The 18,962-nt window shown below is 53.2% G+C and overlaps 1 protein-coding gene across 1 annotated transcript in view; it reads left to right on the top strand.

Annotated features, from left to right (window-relative positions):
* CPAMD8 (C3 and PZP like alpha-2-macroglobulin domain containing 8) overlaps window positions 1-18,962 on the top strand; it is an 86,083-nt gene that overhangs the window by 33,198 nt on the left and 33,923 nt on the right. The window contains exons 17-23 of the mRNA XM_077776996.1: window positions 428-577; window positions 938-1,096; window positions 2,720-2,862; window positions 5,566-5,628; window positions 11,494-11,725; window positions 16,570-16,723; window positions 17,058-17,188. Coding sequence (XP_077633122.1) covers window positions 428-577; window positions 938-1,096; window positions 2,720-2,862; window positions 5,566-5,628; window positions 11,494-11,725; window positions 16,570-16,723; window positions 17,058-17,188 — 1,032 coding nt within the window. The remainder of the gene's footprint in view (window positions 1-427; window positions 578-937; window positions 1,097-2,719; window positions 2,863-5,565; window positions 5,629-11,493; window positions 11,726-16,569; window positions 16,724-17,057; window positions 17,189-18,962) is intronic.

The following is an 18,962-nucleotide window of genomic DNA, read 5'->3' as shown; positions in this document are numbered from 1 at the left end:
GCGCCTCCAGAAGTCTCCCCAGTGGGGGTTGTGTTTGTCACATGCCGGAAAAGCAGCCAGCTGCTCTCTGTCCCCACTGCCTTCCAGATCTAAGGGCCGCCGCTCATGGCCCCAGCAGTGGGCTCAGCCTTCTGCCCCCTTCTCCCTGCATCCTTTGAAGCCGCTGCCACGTGCCCTCAGCCGTGCCCGTCTCCCTGTCTCCCTCCTCTCTCCCCTCCTCTCCCCTCCGCTGCACAGAATGTTCCAGTCGTACCAGCCTTGTTCCTTTCACTCTGCCTCCTGCCCTTGTCGTCTCCCGGGCGGCAAGGCCCAGCAGGGTCCCACCTGAGCTGGCCCGGACCGGTTCTCCTTGGCAGGCGGAGAAGGTGGGTGGGCGAGTCAGGGGAGCTTCTCGAGCTCTTGGCCTCTCTGCTGTGTTTGGATCCAGGTTTCACTGACGTTTTCAGCAAATGAGACCCAGCCCGGGGAGATTGTTGACCTGCGGGTCAGGGCTGCAAGGGCCAGCTGTGTGTGTGTCACTGCGGTGGATAAGAGCGTCTACCTGCTCAGGTCTGGGTTTCAACTGACCCCGGCCCAGGTGAGTGGGGCCCTCAGGCGCCAGGCTCCAGCACCCCCGCGGGGGTCTCTCCCTTCCCACTAAGTGAAGAGGCCCCATGTGAACCAGATTCTTTCTCTCGCCATGGAACCCAATCCTTATTGCTGTCTTGAAGGATCTTAGAGTCAAGTTCATCAGACTCTTGCCATAGACCATTGTCCTCAGATCCTACCTTTCCAGCCCCAGTCTGCCCATCTTTAGAATGGGCTAATGCTACCAACGGCCATCTCCTGAGATTGTCTCAAAGTGATATTCACGAAAGGAGCAGCCAGATCCCCAAGAGCCAGTTTGGGTTGAAAAGAAGCCTCTGGTTGACTAATCCCCGTTCCCCTTCGCCTGTAGGTTTTCCGGGAATTGGAAGATTATGATGTTTCTGATGCCTTCGGGGCGTCCCGGGAGGATGGGTCCTTCTGGTGGGCTGGCCTGGCAGCCCGACGCAGGCGCTCCTCCGTCTTCCCCTGGCCCTGGGGTGTCACCAAGGACTCCGGGTCTGCCTTCGCCGTAAGGACAGATGGTCTGAGATCCACCGCCCCCTTCCAAGCTCCTCTCACTTTGAAACAAACGAACTCCGGGATACAGAGATGGTCAGGGTGGAGGTTTCCAAACTTTTATCCAGGCAGAATTAGTCTGATTCTCCCCAATGGAAGCTCATATGCGGACCTTCCTGATTTGCAAGGCCAACCAGAACAAAATGCTATAGGTGTCGACCAATAACTTGAACTTGGTACAGAGCAGAGATGCTAAGGGTGCTTTGCAGGGAGGAAAACCTTCACCCTGGGAGCAGGCAGCCGTGCAGGTTCACCCATGGTGACATTCGTGGCTCACATTGTCCCCCCCCCGACTGCGGGGACCGCGACTACCAAGGGGTGCAGGAGACACAAGTATCATTCTAGATCATACTGGGAGCCTACACAAGCATGCTGGCCATCGCCACTCAAACGCACGGCCCATCTGTGGCTCTGCTTTTCTCCCCAGTTACAAAGAATCATTAAAAACGCATCCTTTCCATTAAAAAAAAATTTTTTTTAATAGTTTATTTATTTTTGAGACAGACAGAGCACGAGTGAGGGAGGGGCAGAGAGAGAGGGAGACACAGAATCCGAAACAGGCTCCAGGCTCTGAGCTGTCTGCACAGAGCCCGACGCGGGGCTCGAGCCCACACACCACGAGACCATGACCTGAGCCAAAGTTGGATGCTCAACCGACTGAGCCACCCAGGCGCCCCTCCCCCCTGTTTTTATTATGGGAAAATTTCAAACTTACAGAAAAGCAGGACAAAGTAACAGATGCCTATATACTCACCGCATAGATGCCACAATTAACATGGTGCTCTGTTAGCTAAAAAATATTACACGTCTACATCTGTCTGTATGTTTATATGTTAATCTATATCTGTATTGGAACAGATGATGTTTCAGTTACACATTTGTTGAACACATTTGTTCAAACCCCAGTTTGAACTCCTGGGCGCTGGCTGTGTTTGGAATTAAGGGGTGATGCTTCTGAGTCCGACTCACTGACTTTATTATATTCCTTATTCCCAAAGCAGAGCTACTCAGTCTGGGGTGGGTCTTCCCTGCATCTAGTTCCTTCCGGTACTTAGCACAGTGGTCAAGGTAGTAATCGTAACAATAGCAGCCCATCTTCATCTATCTCTGGCCTAGGCACGGTGCCAACTGATTCTTTTTTTTTTTATTTGTGAAGTTGACAATGAACAGAATGAACAGAAAACGAGCCATTCGAAACTGCACAGCTGAGCGGCATTTAGGGCATTCATGGCGTTGCGTAACCAGCACCTCTGTCTAATTCTGGAACGTTTTCATCCCTTCCCCATGCGTAGGGGCTCCCCGTGCCCCTCCCCCAACCCCTGGCAACCGCTAATCTACTGTCTGCCTCTGTGGGTTTACCTGTTCTGGATATTTCACATGCAAGGAATCATACATATGGCTGTGCCTGAGCCACAGATAGGCTGGCCTCCCCTCTGCTCTATCTTGCATGGCCACTGGGCCCCCATGATCTCCTCAGCCTGTGTCACCAAGCCCAGAGCAGAGGACGTTGAGCTGGTAGCCCCACAGCGATGGAACTTTTGGGGCCATCCCATCCACGGCATTGTCTGTTGCCTAGGAAACGGGACTGGTGGTGATGACCGACCTGGTGAGCCTGAACCACCGACAAGATGGCGGCCTATACACCGATGAGGCTGTCCCTGCCTTCCAGCCCCACACGGGGAGCCTGGTGGCAGCGGGGTCCTCCAGACAACCACCCAGGTAATTGCTACCTTGAGCTGGGTTGTCTGACCTCATACTGTAGACTTTAGGGGCTGGATCATTCTCCGTGGTGGGGCTTTCCGTGCACGTGTGTGTGCTGGGCAACATCTCTGGCCTCCACCCACCTGGTGCCAATAGCACCCCTTTCCCCTAGTTGTTGCAAGCCAAAATGTCCCAGTGTCCCCTGGGGACAAAGTCACTGTTGACCTAGTCGGGACTCGGAACCAAGCATGTCAGCCCCCTTCCCCAGTCCCTGGCCACACCTGAGTGCATGGGATTGGGGGTTGCAGAGAGAGGAAGGCACCTCAGGAGCAGAACTGCCTGGGACAGAGGGGTTGGGGTGGGGAGGGAAGCTGGGGCTTGATCTTCCCTCTCCCAGGGACTTTGCTTAGAAAGTTCTTTCTGTTATCTCTTTCCTCCTCTTTGTTCTTTTCCTCTCTCCTCCCTTTCCCCCTTCAATTCTCTGCCTTGGACAGCAGAGTAATACTTTCCAGTCTCTTATTTGAACTCTGCACATTTAAGTCTTTTGAAGGGTAAGAATTGCCCTCAGAGGGCTGCTTCGGCAACACCTGAGTTGTGCTGTGAAGTGTTTCCATTACTGCTCCGTTTCAATAGGTCTAACTTTTTGAGCTGTGACTTGTGCAGAAGTGAACACTTTTTAAAATTTCAAGTGATATTTTTTAGTGAATATTTTAATATGTTTTATAAATTTTTTTTTGTATCAACTTGCATTATGGCCAGTGAACATGGTCTGTGTGTTATCTATTGTCCTGTTCTTACTTTGAAGACTTTTTGTGTGGTCAGTTTTTGTAAATGTGTGTGTCTTCTGGGAAAGAAGATCCAAGCCCCCATCATTTCTGTACAGGGCTCCCTATAGAGAGAGATCTTAGGATCCAAGATCTCAGTCTAGGTAGAGAAGATGTGAAAGATGGAGAGGTCTTTTGTGGACTGGCTTGCTGGGGCCAGAGGTTTTCTGAGCCACTTCTGGCTTAGAACAGGGGCCGAGGAGTGTGGGGCCCACCCTCAAGGTCTCCAGAGACACCAGATGCTGAGCCACTACTGACCATGCTGACGTCAGCCTCAGGCCCTTGGTTCTGTGTCCTTCTTGGAGGAATGGGCGGGAGATAGCACAGCCAAGGCCTGCCTCCCTAGTCCCAGCCCCTAAATCCAGAGAGAGTGGGAGCCAAGGTCTCCAGAACACTCTCCCTTTCCCAGCTGTCTGGTTGAGACCTGGGCTTGAGGAGGTAGTAAGAGAGGCAGCAGACGAAGGGGGTGGGAGAGAAGGGAGGGGAGACAGGAAAGGACAGGAGAGAGGAGAAAGCAACACCTCCTGTGAAGCAAATGTTTCCACGACCCCAGGGACAAAGCCACAAATCCAAGGGGGAGATGTGAACTCCTCTCTCTCAGTCATTGGTAGGTTAACAAACAGACACACAAGACGTGAGCAAGAATATGGCGAATGTAGGCATCCCCATGTGTGGCAGGCCCATGAGGGTCCTAGTTTCCAAACTCCAAATCACAGCTGGGCAAACCGGGCTCCCCATATGGTACTTTGGATGCGCCCGGTGGTGTTTCTAGGATGTGGTTGTGCGAGGGAGGTGTAACACTGGCTTCTGGGCCTCCACCCACCAGACAGCCCCTTGTGGGTCCTCACCCTCTCATGTACAGCACCCCCAAAAGGTTGGCCTGGAGTGGATCTGGAAGTAATTTTCTGAAACCCCAGACCACAAAGGCAGTTGTAAATCCCAGTGCAGAAAGGCGTAACAAGTGCCTTCAAAACAAGTGTCCTTGTCTTTTTGTGATTGGATAACAGCTGTACATCCGTATTCTGAAGACAAGATATTTTTCCTAACCATACGCAGTGGTTTAAATTTTTTCAAGCAATATGAAAGTTTATATGATTAAATGTAAGTTTCCCTCCTACCTCTGGACACTCCATTCCCTTTTTAGAGGTAACCGTGGTTAATAATTTCTCAGATAGCCTTCTAGAAAATTTCCCTGCATGTGTAAGGATATTTTTTTTAATGTTTATTTTTTGAGAGAGAGACAGAGGCAGAGTGTGAGCTAGGGAGGGGCAGACAGAGAGGGAGACACAGAATCCGAAGCAGGCTCCAGGCTCTGAGCGGTGAGCACAGAGCCCGATGTGGGGCTCGAACCCACAAACTGTGAGATCATGACCTGAGCTGAAACCAAGAGTTGGACATTTAACCGACGGAGCCACCCAGGTGCCCCTATTATTATTATTATTATTATTATTTTAAGAACAAGCCAGTCCCTGAGGAAGGTGGGCTTGTGAGGCTCCTGAGGTTGAACCAGGCATGGAAGGCGCCCTTCAGGAAATGGGGAGGAGTTGGGGAGGTGTGGAGAGTTCAACGTGATGAGGTGGAAAGACAATGTCAAACTCAGGGAGGGAAATTAGCGAAGAGGAGGACGAGCCCCTTCTAAACTCGGCATGTGACGTGCCTGTCGATTTAAGGTGATCATGTGAAGCCTTGGACGCTTCACTTCTACTGGTCCTAATCAAGTAGAAGGTTAACGGACAGTCACGAGAATTAACACACTGCACCTTAACTGGGCAGTACGTTAACCTCTCCAGGTAAAGATGAATGTGTTCATGTTCTACTTGCGCTGATGTCAACCTGCCAGGGGGCAGAATTACATTATGCCCGTGAAACTCAATCATTTCTTTTTCGATTTTCATAGAGCAGAGAAGAGGAAAAGGACCTTCTTCCCCGAAACATGGATTTGGCGCTGTCTCAACATCAGGTACAGTCAGATTCCTTTTCTTCGTCCTGTTTGCGGGCTGACTCACAGGCACCGGTCCGAGTCCAGATTGCTCCCAGTGGGTTCGCTTTCAGATCTGACATCAACCTCTGAGCAAGACTTTGGGCATCCTGTTCTAACACATAAAACCTCAAAGCCATGAAGTCAGCCCCAGATCCCGCTGCAGCCTCTGACATCTGCTCAGGAAATATGAAATGCAGGGCCTTCATGCCTCTTACGACTCCCACTTGGGGTAACTCTATCCGCTCTGTTTGTGTAACGAGCTCATTAAAACGATTACAGTTCCCTAGAACGTGAACTTGACCCCACCCCCCCTCCAACCCCTCCTCACTCCTCAGGGGCCTCGGGCTCCTGCCCACAAAACAGGCTGCTTTTCTCAGCACATTTCCTTTCCACTTTCCTCCCTGTTAGTTCTTTTTGAAGAAGGCCCGCTGTGCCAAATTCCTGCCAGATGCCATTGGCTGTGTTTTCTTTCAATGCTTGGGGTCAGAACGCCAGTGGTACTAGGAGGTGGGGGCCTAGACTGGGAAACTAGTTAGGCATGAAAGNCATGGCTGGGCTTCCTGCTGAGCAGGGGGGCGGGGGCTCCTAGACATGAGATGCCGTGGCACGTGATCATCACAGAATTGAGCTCACCACTGGGGGTCCCTCAGGCTGGTTTCACAGATGTGTGTGTCCCCATTACGGAAAGACTTAACTCCTGGTCAGAACAGATCCGGAGGATTGCATTTCATTCCGGGGGGGGGGGTTCCTAAATCTGAGATGGGCTGTCTGTCTGTTACCACTCAAATGTGTCAAATGTATCTGCTTTCCGGGTGCTGGATGTTTTGGGGGGCCGGGTCACGCTTCCAGTACCAGGTTTGGCGCCTTGAACAGGTGGACGTTCTGGTAGCTTCCACCTTTTGGCTACTAGAAAGAATCCTGCTATGAACACAGGTGTGCAAATAGCTCTTTGAGACCCTGCTTGCAGTTCTTTGGGTTTATAGCCAGAAGCACAATTGTTGGATCATATGTTGATTCTATGTCTAATTGGTTTTTTGTTTGTTTGTTTGAGAGAGACAGACAGCATGAGCTGGGGAGGGGTAGAGAGAGAGGGGGAAAGATAGAATCCCAAGCAGGCAGTGCACAGCCCGATGCGGGGCTTGAACTCACAAAAACATAAGATCATGACCTGAGCTGAAACTGAGAGTTGAGAGTTGGACGCTTAACTGACTGAGCCACCCAGGCGCCCCATATGTTTAATCGTTTTGGGGAACCTCTATAGTGTTTCCTGCAGTGACCGCACCATTTTATATTCCCACCAGCAGCACACAAGGGTTCTTCTCTAAATGTTCAGTAGAATTCACCAGTGAAGCCATCAGGTCCAGGGCTTTTTCTTTGTAAAGAGATTTTGGGTTATTGATTCAATCTCCTTAGAGGTCTGTTCAGTTCTGGGTCTGTTCAGATTTTGCATTTCTTTGTAATTTAGTCTTGGTTGGTTTTGCATTTGTAGGAATTTGCCCATTTCATCCGGATTATCCAAATTCTTGATGTGTGAGTGTTTATGCACTTTTTATAATCTTTTTATTTCTGAGAATGGGTAGTAATACTCCCACCTTCATTTCATATTTTAGTTACTCGAGTCTTTTCTCTTTTTCCCGTAGTCTGCCTAGTTAAAAGTTGGTCAGTGTCATGGATCAGTTCAAAGAATCAACTTATGGTTTTGTTGATACTCTTATTTTCCTGTTCTCTATTTCCTTTATCTCTGCTCTAATCTTTATTAGTTCCTTCCTTCCGTTAGCTTTGGGGTTAGTTTGTTTTTCTTTTTCTAGTTCTTTAAGTTGTGCAATCAGGTTGTGTATTTGAGATCTTTCTTCTTATTATTATTTAAAGTTTATTTATCTATTTTGAGAGAGAGTGTGTGCACATGCATGAGCAAGTGGGGGAGAGGCAGAGAGAGAGAGGGAGGGAGAGAGAGAAACAGAGAGAGAGAGAATGCCAAGCAGGCTCTACACCATCAGCGACTCGGGACTTGAACCCAGGAACCATGAGATTATGACCTGAGCCAAAATCAAGAGTTGGACGCTTAATGAACTGAACCACCCAGATGCCCCAAGATCTTTCTTCCTTTTTAATACATATATAGCTATAAATTTCCCCTTCAGCACTGCTTTTACTGCCTCGCATAGATTTTGGTAGGTTATGTTTTGTTTTCATTCATTTCTGAGTATTCTAAAATTCCCTTTGTGATCTCTTTGATCCATTGGTTAGTTAAGAATGTGTTGTTGATGGGGTGCCTGGGTGGCTCAGTCAATTAAGCATTTGAACGCTTGAATTCATCAGCTCGGGTCATGATCTCACGATTGTGAGATAGAGCCCTGTGTTGGGCTGTGTGCTGACAGCACAGAGCCTGCTTGGGATTTTCTCTCTACCCCTCCCCTGCTCTCTCTCTCTCTCTCAAAATAAATAAACATAAAAAAATAAACGTGTTCTTGAGTTTCCAGATTTGTAAATTTTCCGGTTTTCCTTTACTTACCAATTTCTAAGTTTGTCTCATTGTGCTCAGAGAAGATACTTTGTGTAATATCTGCCTTTTAAAATCTACTGAGACTTCGTGGAAACTAAATTGACAATAAACTATTTGTAAAAAAAAAAAAAAAGAAAAAAGAAAAAAAAATCTACAGAGACTTCATCTTCATGGCCTTACTCATGGTCTTTCTTGAAGACTGTCCTGTGTGCACTTGAGAATGTGCATGCTGTTGCTGGGTAGAGAGTTCTGTGAATGCCTTTGGATCTAGTTGCTTTATTGTGTTAAGTCGTCTACTTGCTTGCTTATCTTCTGTCTGTTTGTTCAGTCTGTTATTCAGAATGGGCTATTGAAGTCTCCAACTATTATTATAGAGGTTTTTATTTCTTGCTTCAGTTCTTTCCCTTTACATATGTTTCATATATTTCAATGGTCTGTTATTAGGTGTGTATATGTTCATAATTGTTATATCTTTTTGCCATATGGAACCTTTTATTAATATCTAATGTCCTTCGTAGTCTCTTACATACCCTTTTTTGACTTGAAGTCCATTTTGCCTCACATCAGAATAGTCATGGCTACTCCCTCTTGGTTACAGTGGGCCTGGGATATCTTTTCCTTTCTTTCACTTTCAACCTATTTTGCTTTTGCAGCTAAAGTGAGTTTCTTATAGACAGCAGAGTCAGGTCATGTTTTTTAATTCACTCTGTCAATCTCTGCTTCTTTGATTGGAGAGTTTAATCCATTTATGTTAAATATAATTACTCGTAAGGAGGGCCCTACTTCCATCATTGTGCTTTTTGTTTTCTGTGTGCCTTATATCAGTTTTGAGATGGTGACCCAAGGCAGGAACCTTGTTTGGGGCACATGGTGGGGATCGGACACAGTATCCTGGTTCCAGTGCCTAGGATGTTCTGTCCTCAGTTATGCTGCCCACCTCCCCTCTGTGAGTTTTCTGGGGGTTGTCACAGTGCACCGTTCAGCTCAAGGCCCCTAACAAGAGCCCCGCCGGGCTGGTGGGCAGCTCCCATTCTTGTGGTTGTTTCATGGTTATTTTGGACAGAGGGAGCAACCCCAGCTTGGTGGGCAGAGCCAGGTGTGGTATGAGTGCGAAAGCAGGTAACTCTGAGAAGTTGGACGAGGCTCAAGGATCAAGATGCACAAAGGTGGGATGGGTGGCGGCTGTCAAGAGCTAGGCTGAGCTGGAGAGAGGGAGAGCTGAGCTGTCAGGTGTCGGAGTGGCCAAGCCAGGGAGTGACAAGAAGCTATAGTGAAAATAATGGTGACACCCTTTCATCATTACTGTAACAGTGTAGCCTGACGTCCCCCGTTCCGGTTTCCCCACTGAACGGCACACCTTGCAGGTGGGTCAGACATGGTGGGCGTTGTCTCACTGTGGAGGGAGCCCTGGACCAAAGGCTCCGGCAGTTTTATGGGCCCTGGCACCCGCAGAATGGAGGGAGTAGGGCTCACAGTGGGAACGTATTGGGTGCCAGGCCAAAGTGGGGAGAAATGCCTTCAAGGTTTCCTCCCATGAGAAGGAGGCCTTGGCAGAGGCTTCAGACACCTGATGACCTTGGGGCCCAGGCAGATCCCTAAAAACACACAGAGCTAGGAATGGAGGCACTGGGGCTAGGAAGGCAAATATGGGAAAAGCATGGCTGCCCAGGGGCCCAGGGGCCCTGACTGCTGCCCTCAGAGACCACAGCACACTGGCTGGGCCACAAGCCTGGTGTGGGGAGGGCAGCTTCCCCTAAGGCCTGCCAGGGAGAGCGTTTGTAATGGCCTGTAGTCACACCTACAAAATCACGCAAAGTTTTCTAACCAAGAGTTGGGCTCTGCAAGAGTCTGTGTGATAAGGATGCCAGGCCAGGAAGAGTAGCTGTCCCCTGAGGGGCAGGCTGGTGGCATCCAGTGTCCGCAGGAAGGTTGGCTATGACCATATGAAGCTGGTAAAAGTTCTGCCACCTTTAATGGGAAGAGAGTGACTTGAGTTGTCGCAGCGGTGACAGCGTGTGACCCTCGTAGAAGCGAGGATAGATGTCCCAGGTCCCGTGGGGCCTGACAGGCAGTGGGGTTGCCGTGTGCCACAGCCTGGGGTCAGGCTCCTGGGAAACAGACAGGGGTCAGGCCGGTGAGTAAGGAACAGAGGACTCTTGCACCAAAGGTTTAAGATAAATCTTGAAAGGTCATCCTGGATNCTTCGGCTCAGGTCATGATCTCACAGTTGGTGAGTTCGAGCCCTGTGTCTGGCTCTGTGCTGACAGCTCAGAGCCTGGAGCCTGCTGCGGATTCTGTGTCTCCCTCTCTCTCGGCCCCTTCCTAGCTCATGCTCACTTGCTCTCTCTCGGTCAAAAATAAAATAAAAACTTAAAAAAAAAGAAATATAACATATGTAATTTCTCACACATGTAATGTCCGATTTCCCAGCGCCACATTATAAAGGGGAAACCCCCCCAAAAAAAACCCAGGCGGAGTTCATTTGAATCTTGTATCTTATTTAACCCAATATATATCTCCATATATGGTTGTTTCAAAGGCAATCAATATAAAAAATTATCGAGGACACATTGTACTTTTTTTCTTTTTTTTTTTTTTTTTTTTTGGTACTGTGTGAGTTTCCTGTGGCTGCTGTCACAAAGAACCACAGACTAGGTGATTTAAAACAACAGAAATTTGTCCTGTCACAGTTCTGGAGGCCAGGCATTAGAGATCAAGGTGTGGGCAGGGCCATGCGGCACCTGGAGGCTCTCGGGAAGGATCCTTCCGGGCCTCTTCCAGCCTCTGGGGGCTCTGGTGTTCCTTGGCTTGTAGCTGCACTCCCTCCCATCTCATGCCTCCTCTGTGTCCGAATTTCCTTCTTATAAGGACCCCCGTCCTTAGACTGGGGCCCACCTTACTCCAGTGAAACCTCATCTGAACTAATTTCATCTGCCGACACTGTTTCCCCAAATAAGGTCACATTCACAGGTACTGGGGGTTAGGGCTTGGGCATAACTTCCTGGAGACACAAGCCCCAAATGACTGCCCCCCTCAATTCAGTGTCTTTCCCCCCTGAACTGGGCGGAGCACACACTGCCAGGTTGGCACAGCCGAGCCCATGCTGTGGGTCCACGGCTGTCCCAGGGGCCATCCATGCTCCTCATAACCTGAGTTAGGGCTGAGGGGTGGCATTCTCCTGTCACACCCCGTGTCATGCGTGTCCTGCCCATGTGCTTGTTTCCGAGCTGCAGGGGCGCCTGCCTGGGGCCCCGGGCCTTCCGGCTGCACCCCTGCATTCCTGCCTGGCTGCCTCGGCCTGGCCCTGGAGAAGGGGCCCATGGTTGTCCATCCTTCTGCAGCGACCCGTCCGGCGAGGAGACGCTCAGTGTGCAGGTCCCGGACTCCATCACCAGCTGGGTGGGTGAGGCCGTGGGTCTGTCCGAGGCCTGGGGCCTGGGTGTCGCCGTGCCTGCCCTGCTGAAGACCTTCAAGCCTTTCTTTGTGGACTTCACACTGCCCCCCTACGTGGTCCGCGGGGAGCAGGCGAAGATCCCGCTCAGCGTCTACAACTACATGGGCACTTGTGCCGAGGTACCACCCCCTCCCTGCACACAGCCTTCCCTGTGCCCCCACCCCCTGCACACAGCCTTCCCTGTGCCTGGGGGTAGGGGGCGGCACCCGTGATGTCGTGACGTCCTGATGTGATCTCGGGAGGCGGGGTTGAGGGGAGGGGGCCAGCCTGAGGGGCTTGGAAGGGGGCAGAGCATCTTTGTTATCCAGGAGGAAGCTGTTGAAGGGGCGGCCTCTGTGTCACTGGGGAGGCAGGGGCACGAAGACCTGAAGGTCAGAAAAGCAAGTGCTCAGTGTCCCCGTTTATTTCTTTACTTATTTACATTAAATGTTTATTTTTGAGAGAGAGAGAGACAGAGGGTGGATGGGGGAGGGGCAGAGAGAGAGGAGACGCAGAATCCGCACAGAGCGGGACTCGAACTCGTGAACCGCGAGATCATGACCTTAGCCAATGTCAGATGCTTAACTGCCCGGGCCCCCCAGGCATCCCTCCCCCAGCACACTAGCCAGCCCCCCGCCGCCTTACTCCGCTTGGTGTTTTTCAGGGTCCGCAAGTGTCAGGGAGAGAGGAGTCTCCGGTGGTTACAGGCTAAATGGGTCGCCAGTGCTAAGAATGGTGTCCGCAGGGGCCGCAGACCCTGTTGATGCGAGGCTCCAGCGCCTCAGGGGCTGTGCCGTGGGGGCCCCGGGCTCCTTCTTGGAGGTCGTGGGAAAGGGGACTCTTCCTTTCTTGTAGCTGCTGTAACAAAGTAGCGGGAACTGGGTGGCTTGAGACAATAGAAATGTATTCTCTCAGTTCTGGAGGTCAGAGTCCAAGGTCAAGGTGCAGGCAGGGTGGGTTCCTCCTGGGGGCTCTGAGGGAGGGTCCCTCTCGTGCTTCAGTCCAGCTTTGGCGGCCCTTGACGTTCTTTGGCCGTGGCTGCATGGCTCCAAATCTGCAGTGTGTCTTCACGGGGCCTTCCTCCCTCGCTGTCTCTTCCTTCTGTGGATTTCTCTCTATCTGTTTCGTCTTCCAAAGCTCCCCGTTCTGTTGGGATGGGGCCTCCCGCAATAACCGCATCATAACTTAATGTCATCTGCAGAGATCCTGTTTCCAAATAAGATCACGTTGAGGGGTCCCGGGGGGTTAGGACTTCAAAATATCTTTCTGGGGGGCCACGATCGGACCGTAACGGCTACCCTGAGGGTGTGGGCTTGGGGCTGAGCTCGGAGGCTGGAGAGGAAGGATGGCAGACGGGGGTGGCCTGGGAGACCAGGTGGGTTCATGATGGGGAAGGGAGGGTTTTGGGGGGCAGGGGGTCTGTGTATCTATGCGGCTTGGAGAGGCCAGGAGCACCCACCCTCCAGCACCTTTGTAATCCTTGAGTGCTGGCTAGGCCTGATGTCAGCTGGTGGGCGGGAGGACGGGAAGTGGGGAGGGGGCTCTCCATGGTTAGGGGCAGCCCTCAGGGGCTGCGGGTGGAGGGGTGAGTGGGGCGCGGGATCAGTGGTCCAGCTGGGAGCAGGCCTGCTCTCTGCAGGTCACAGCCTCACCCTGACAAGCCACACGCCGGGGACATGGCTGACCGCCCCCCGCCCCAGCCCTGCCCAAGTGTGTTGGGGACCCACGGGGCCGCTGGCTCACAACATACCTAGGGCAGAAGATGTGAGCTGCAGACCATGGAAACCAAGAGATTTCACCCCAGATTTCTGGCTTTCTTGGAAAAAAAAATGAGGACATGTGGCTAGAGAGTGATTGGAATTTGCTCCCGGCAAGGCACCCAAGGCTGGCTGAGTGGGGGACACAGTCACTGCCCCCCAGCTGTGGCCCCAGTGTGTTCATACCCCGCTGTGCCCAGAAGACTGGGCTCTAGCTTAGCATCTCCAGTTACAGCCTCATTTTGCCTCAGTTACCCTATCTGTAAAGTGGGCAGGGGAGCTCAACCTGTCCCCACTCAATCACCCTCACTGGCTTTCTCTGCTTGTGAGTCCAAAGGGGATGGCTGTGATCATTTCTGAGCCTGGCCCAGAGGCAAGGACAGCATGAGTCCTGGCTCGGAGGCTGACCTTGAGCTTACACAAAATGCGTTACTCCTTTTTTTCCTTTGCAAATTCCTCACATCCAACTGAATGATGATGTCTGCAGCAGAACATGTTGCGTGTGATGGTGTGTGACAGCCTCAAGGCCAGTCAAGGGCTCTCGCACGGCCGTCTGGCCGGCACAATTCAAGTTCAATGCTAGTGTTTCTTTTATTTTTTAAAAAATTTTTTAACATTTATTCAGTTTTGAGAGACAGAGCATGAGTGGGGAAGCGGCAGAGAGAGAGGGAGATACAGAATCTGAAACAGGCTCTGAGCCTTCAGCATAGAGCCCGATGCGGGGCTCGAACCCACAAACCGTTAGATCATGACCTGAGCTGAAGTTGGATGCTTAACCGACTGAGCCACCCAGGCGCCCCTCAATGCTAGTGTTTCTATTTGACTTTCCCGCTGGTGTTTCTTTAATTCTATAGAAGGGCCACACGTTAATGGGCTGTCACATAGGAGTTTCCTGGCCCTGTGAAACTTTAAAGGAAAATTTCAACTTAAGGGAAAAAAAAAAGAGCAGTCACTGCGGAGGCCCCTATGTGTAAAATGCTGGTGATTCTAATTCACTGTCACTCAGAACCAATTGTGCAAGTGCCCCTGTGTATACTGGACCTTGTGCACATGTCAGAGGACCCCAGGGCCCAGGACGTGGGGTCCATCTGTGCTTGAACTTGGAGCCCTGATACCGCTAACGTCTGAGGCCAGCTCCGGCCCCAGGATTTTGCCTACATTGGTATTAAGCGCCTGCGTGGGCCGGGGAAGAAGGGCTGTGGATGGAATTGTTCCCAGATAGGAAGCTCAGAGACTCATCGTTACATGCCCAGGGTCCCCCAGGGGCTTTGGGGGCAGAGCTGTGTTAGAATTGAGTGTTTCCAGGGAGCCAGGGGAGCCCCAAGAAGGGGCAGCTCTCTTGAACTCTGGAGTCGTCAGGTAGTGTTTGAGCCAGGCACCGGGACTTGGAAGGACATTCCTGAAAGAGGGAAGAGCATGCACACGCAGCAGAGGCAGGGAGGCAGCTTAGCGTGTCCCGGGAATTGTCCATGACACGGTCTGCCTGGGCTTTAGGGTCTGATGGAGAAAGCAGGGGAGGGGTAATCAGAGCCTCATCATTTGGCTGGGTGGGAGCTGCTGTGTTGGTAGCAAGGCAGCGGCCACAGGGGTCCTGGGGGGTGGGGGACATGTGAGATAGGCACAAAGCAGGCAGCCAGGGAGCAGTGCCCCAAAGCCCAGTGTCTGTATGATCCACCCTCTGTCATTCGTTTTTTTTTTTTTTTTTTTGAGAGAGAGCAAGAGAGCGAGCACAAAGCGGGCAGGGAGAGGGAGAAGGGGAATCTCAAGGAGGCCCCAAGGTGTCAGCACAGAGCCCGATGCAGGGCTGGAAACCACAAACCGTGAGGTCATGCCCCGAGCTGAAACTGAGTCAGATGCTTAATCAACTGAGCCACCCAGGTTCCCCGTCATTCTTTTTTTAAAAAAATATTTATTTATCTTAATGTTTGTTTATTTTTGAGGGAGAGAGAGATGGAGTATGAACAGGGGAGAAGCAGAGAGAGAGGCAGGGAGAGAGGGAGACAAAGAATCTGAAGCGAGCTCCAGGCTCTAGGCTGTCAGCACAGAGCCTGATGTGGGGCTCGAACTCACGAGCAGTGAGATCACGACCTGAGCTGAAGTTGGACGCTTAACCGACCGAGCCACCCAGGTGCCCCTGTCGTTCTTTTTACGTAGTGGATAGCCAGGAGGAATAGAACCATCTTAAAAAGCCAGAATAAGTGCAGACTAATCCCTGATCCCAGGGGAGGGTCCTCACTGAATGGGCAGGCAGGACCCTCAGGTGCCCCTTTTAGCTGCAAGAACATGCCGGCAGCTGGTTCGTGGCACATCCCCAAGGCACCAAGAAAACGGACCCGTCCCCCGCTCCCTCAACACGGGCAGGTGGTCATTCCGTCCAGGACCCAGAAACTACGGCCCACTGACGCTTGGCTCTTAAGTTTTTTCTTCCCTCCCTGGAAGAATGTTCTGGAAGAACACTGACTCAAGAGGGATGTGGGAGCACTTGACGCACCCCTGCACCCGCTGTTCACGTTCAGGTCCCGCGGGGCTTGGCCTCGGGCAGGATTCAGATGCTCTGTCACACTTGCCACTACTTTTCCTCGGATCCTGCCCTCCCCGTCACACGTGCATGTGTGTGTGAAGTTGCGTGTTAGCCCTCAGGGGCCCAGGGATCACTCGCGTCCTCTTTGGCTTCATTACTTTAGCTCCTAGTAGGGCACCTGCACCCCTTGGTGCTTCACATATGCTGGTGGGTCAAATGGACGTGCACCAAAGAGCCTCTTCCAGCCTGGGAGGTCTGACCACACAGGCACATAGAGACACTCGTGTGCACACGCATCGTGCACGTACATATGCGTGGGCCACACCTACATGCACATAGGTGTGCACAGATGCACGCACACATGTGCGCACGCACACAACCCTGTTATGACCCTGTGGACCTCAGGCGTTGGATGGAGGGTCAGAGGCGGTGCCTTGCGGGGCCTGCGGGTGGATGGCCCCTCCCATCAGCCTTGGTCCTGAGGGGAAGCTGACCCCGTGGGGTGCTGGGGGCCGAAGTAAAGAGAGGGCTCCCGGCAAGACGATGGTGAGTAGTTGGTTCTGGTTGGAAACAGAAAGGGGACCTTCTGGGAAGAGCGTGGCTCTTGGGGAGGGCCGATGCGGTGGCCGGTGGCCGGTGGGATGTGCCGGAGGGCGCTCGCATCCGCATCCCGGGCGCTGCGAGAGCAGCGTACCTCCCTCCGCAGGTCTACGTGAAGATCTCCGTTCCCAAGGGCATCCGCTTTGTCGGGCATCCGGGCAGACGCCATCTGACCAAGAAGATGTGCGTGGCCTCTGGGGAGACGGAGCCCACCTGGGTGGTCCTGTCCTTCAGTGACCTGGGACTCAGCAACGTCACAGGTGAGGCCCCGTGCTGCTCCAGGCATCCCCTCGCTCCGGACCCCAGGCACAGGTGAGGGGCGGGGCGGGGGCGGTACGTGAGGTCAGGGCCACGCTGAGAGAGGGACAGCACAGCGGCTGGGAATGGTCAGGAGGTGGGGTGAGGCGGTTCGCTGGTGGGGGCGTGGGGGTGAGGCTTCCCCTGGAGGGAGCTGAGCTTGGGGACCACATCCCACGTACATGTGCGCAGACTCGCCCCCCTCACACACACACAAACACGTACACACGGGTCCACCCGGGAGGCGGGTGAGGGTTCGGTTCAGGCAGCAAGCGCTGAGCCCGCACGTGTCCACAGCCAAAGCCCTGGCTTACGGAGACGCGGACTGCTGCCGGGCCGGGAAGTCCATCCGACACTTGGAGGAGCAGGTGGCTGCCCGGAGAGGCCCCGCCGGGAGGGATCACATCAGGCGCGGTGTCGTGGTTGAGGTAAGCCCACGTGCTCAGCCAGGGCACCTGCCAGGGCCTGATTCCATCAGCCACGAGGTGGGGGCCGGCCCGAGTATGCAGTCCCTGCCCTGCTCTGGGGCTCCGGGCAGGCGCGGGGTGTCTGCATTTCCTTTCGAGAGGCCCACAGCACCCAGCCCGTCCGGAGTGCACCGCGGACTTGGGGAAAGCCTCCTGGGACTTGCAGGATGTTGACCATCTTGGGGGGCCATGTGCCTCTGTCTCTCGACTTCCTATTTGTCATAGGCAGCCGCAATGATTGTGACCTGGTATTTGGAGGGTTGTCCTTGGGATGTCCAAGGGGCAGAAAGGACGCAGAGCCTATGCAGCAGATGGGCCCAGTTGCTGGGGTCTCATTGATGCCCCCTCTCCTCACCCTGGGGGGTTGGGAATCCAGGATCTGCCACTCAGCGTGGGCTGAGCGCATGTCTTGATATTCCCATCCTGCTCCATAAATCAGGGGCGTTCACACTCTCCCTACAGCATGGAGAGGGCCGGAGAGAATGCACAGGGCGCTTCGCAGCGCATGCTGGCCATGCGGTAGTGGTGACGTCCCATCTTTTGGGGGCTGCCTGGACACATCGGAGCCCAGAGCCCTGCCGAGGCTCTCATGACACACGGAGAGTGCACGGTGGCCCCGATGAAGTCCTCACGGGGTCCTCAGTGCCTGCCCCTCCCCAGTGGCGCAGCTGCAGACAGCCACCCCACCCCCTCCTGGCTCTGGTCCTGGCAGCGCTGAGCGCAGATGATTTCCATCAGCGCCCGGAGTCACACACGCGGCTGGCCAGAACTCCTGGGGCTGCGCGAGTCATCACCACGGCGTGCTCCACGTGACATGAAGGATTCCTCTGGGGACAAGTGTGTCCTCTGATGAGGAATGCCCTCACCGTGGGCCAGTGGGATGCTGGGGTGGCCTCAACGGAAAACACGGGGACCCCCGGCAACCCCTCGCTCAGCCCGAGTGCGCTCCCTGGCCCACAGCCCACCCTCCTGTGGCCAGAGGAGGTGGCAGGTCATGGAGAGTTCTTGCCTCCTCCATCCGCAGGAGGAAATTTCTCAGTGCACGGAGAGGGATTCCCAAGGGGCTCTCCTCCCATTCGCACTGCTCAAAGGTCTGCTGAGTCCTCAGCATCTGCTGGTACTGCTTTGTGCAGGCAGCTCTGGGGGCGGGAGGTGACATTTAGGCATCAGGAGTCCTGAGATGTCGAAGCGAAAACACTGAAGTGTGGTGGGTGAGGAAACTAGATTTATGTAACAGGACGTGGCCGATGTGTGGCTCGGTAAAGCAGCTAAACCCTGTGGCCGCTCCACCCTGGGGGCTGGAGAGCTCTGGGTGCGTGGCCTGTTGGCCGGATCAGATATTTGGGGGACCCTCACGGGACACTGCATGCCTTGTGCTGGGGACGAAAGTGCGTATGACAGCAGTATCTTCCCGAGAGGTGGGGAGTCAGGTGATGGGTGGGAGCCGTTTACCAGATGGAGGAGGAGCCGGTGCCCCCCCACCCCCCACCATTTAGCCCAGGAGTCTGGGAGGACAAGGTGGGAATATGGGAAGCATGACAAGTCTAGAAGCAGTTGGTGAGTTGGTTTGACCAGAGCCCGGAGAAGGGGAACGAGCCTCAGTTTCCCCACTTGGGCCTAGGAGGTAGGCAGCCTGGTCCTTCTCTGCGTCCCCGTGACATTGGCATCACCCTGCAGGGTCCCAACTCAAGCCGCTGCCACGGGAGGGCGGCCCTCCCCTGTGCCGACTGCGCAG

This window comes from Crocuta crocuta, unplaced genomic scaffold (assembly GCF_008692635.1).
Source record: "Crocuta crocuta isolate KB4526 unplaced genomic scaffold, BGI_CrCroc_1.0 scaffold77, whole genome shotgun sequence".
In the NCBI taxonomy this organism is placed as follows: Eukaryota; Metazoa; Chordata; class Mammalia; order Carnivora; family Hyaenidae; genus Crocuta; species Crocuta crocuta.
Note: the sequence above shows the minus strand (reverse complement) of the source record. Positions and strands in the feature narration are given on the sequence as shown.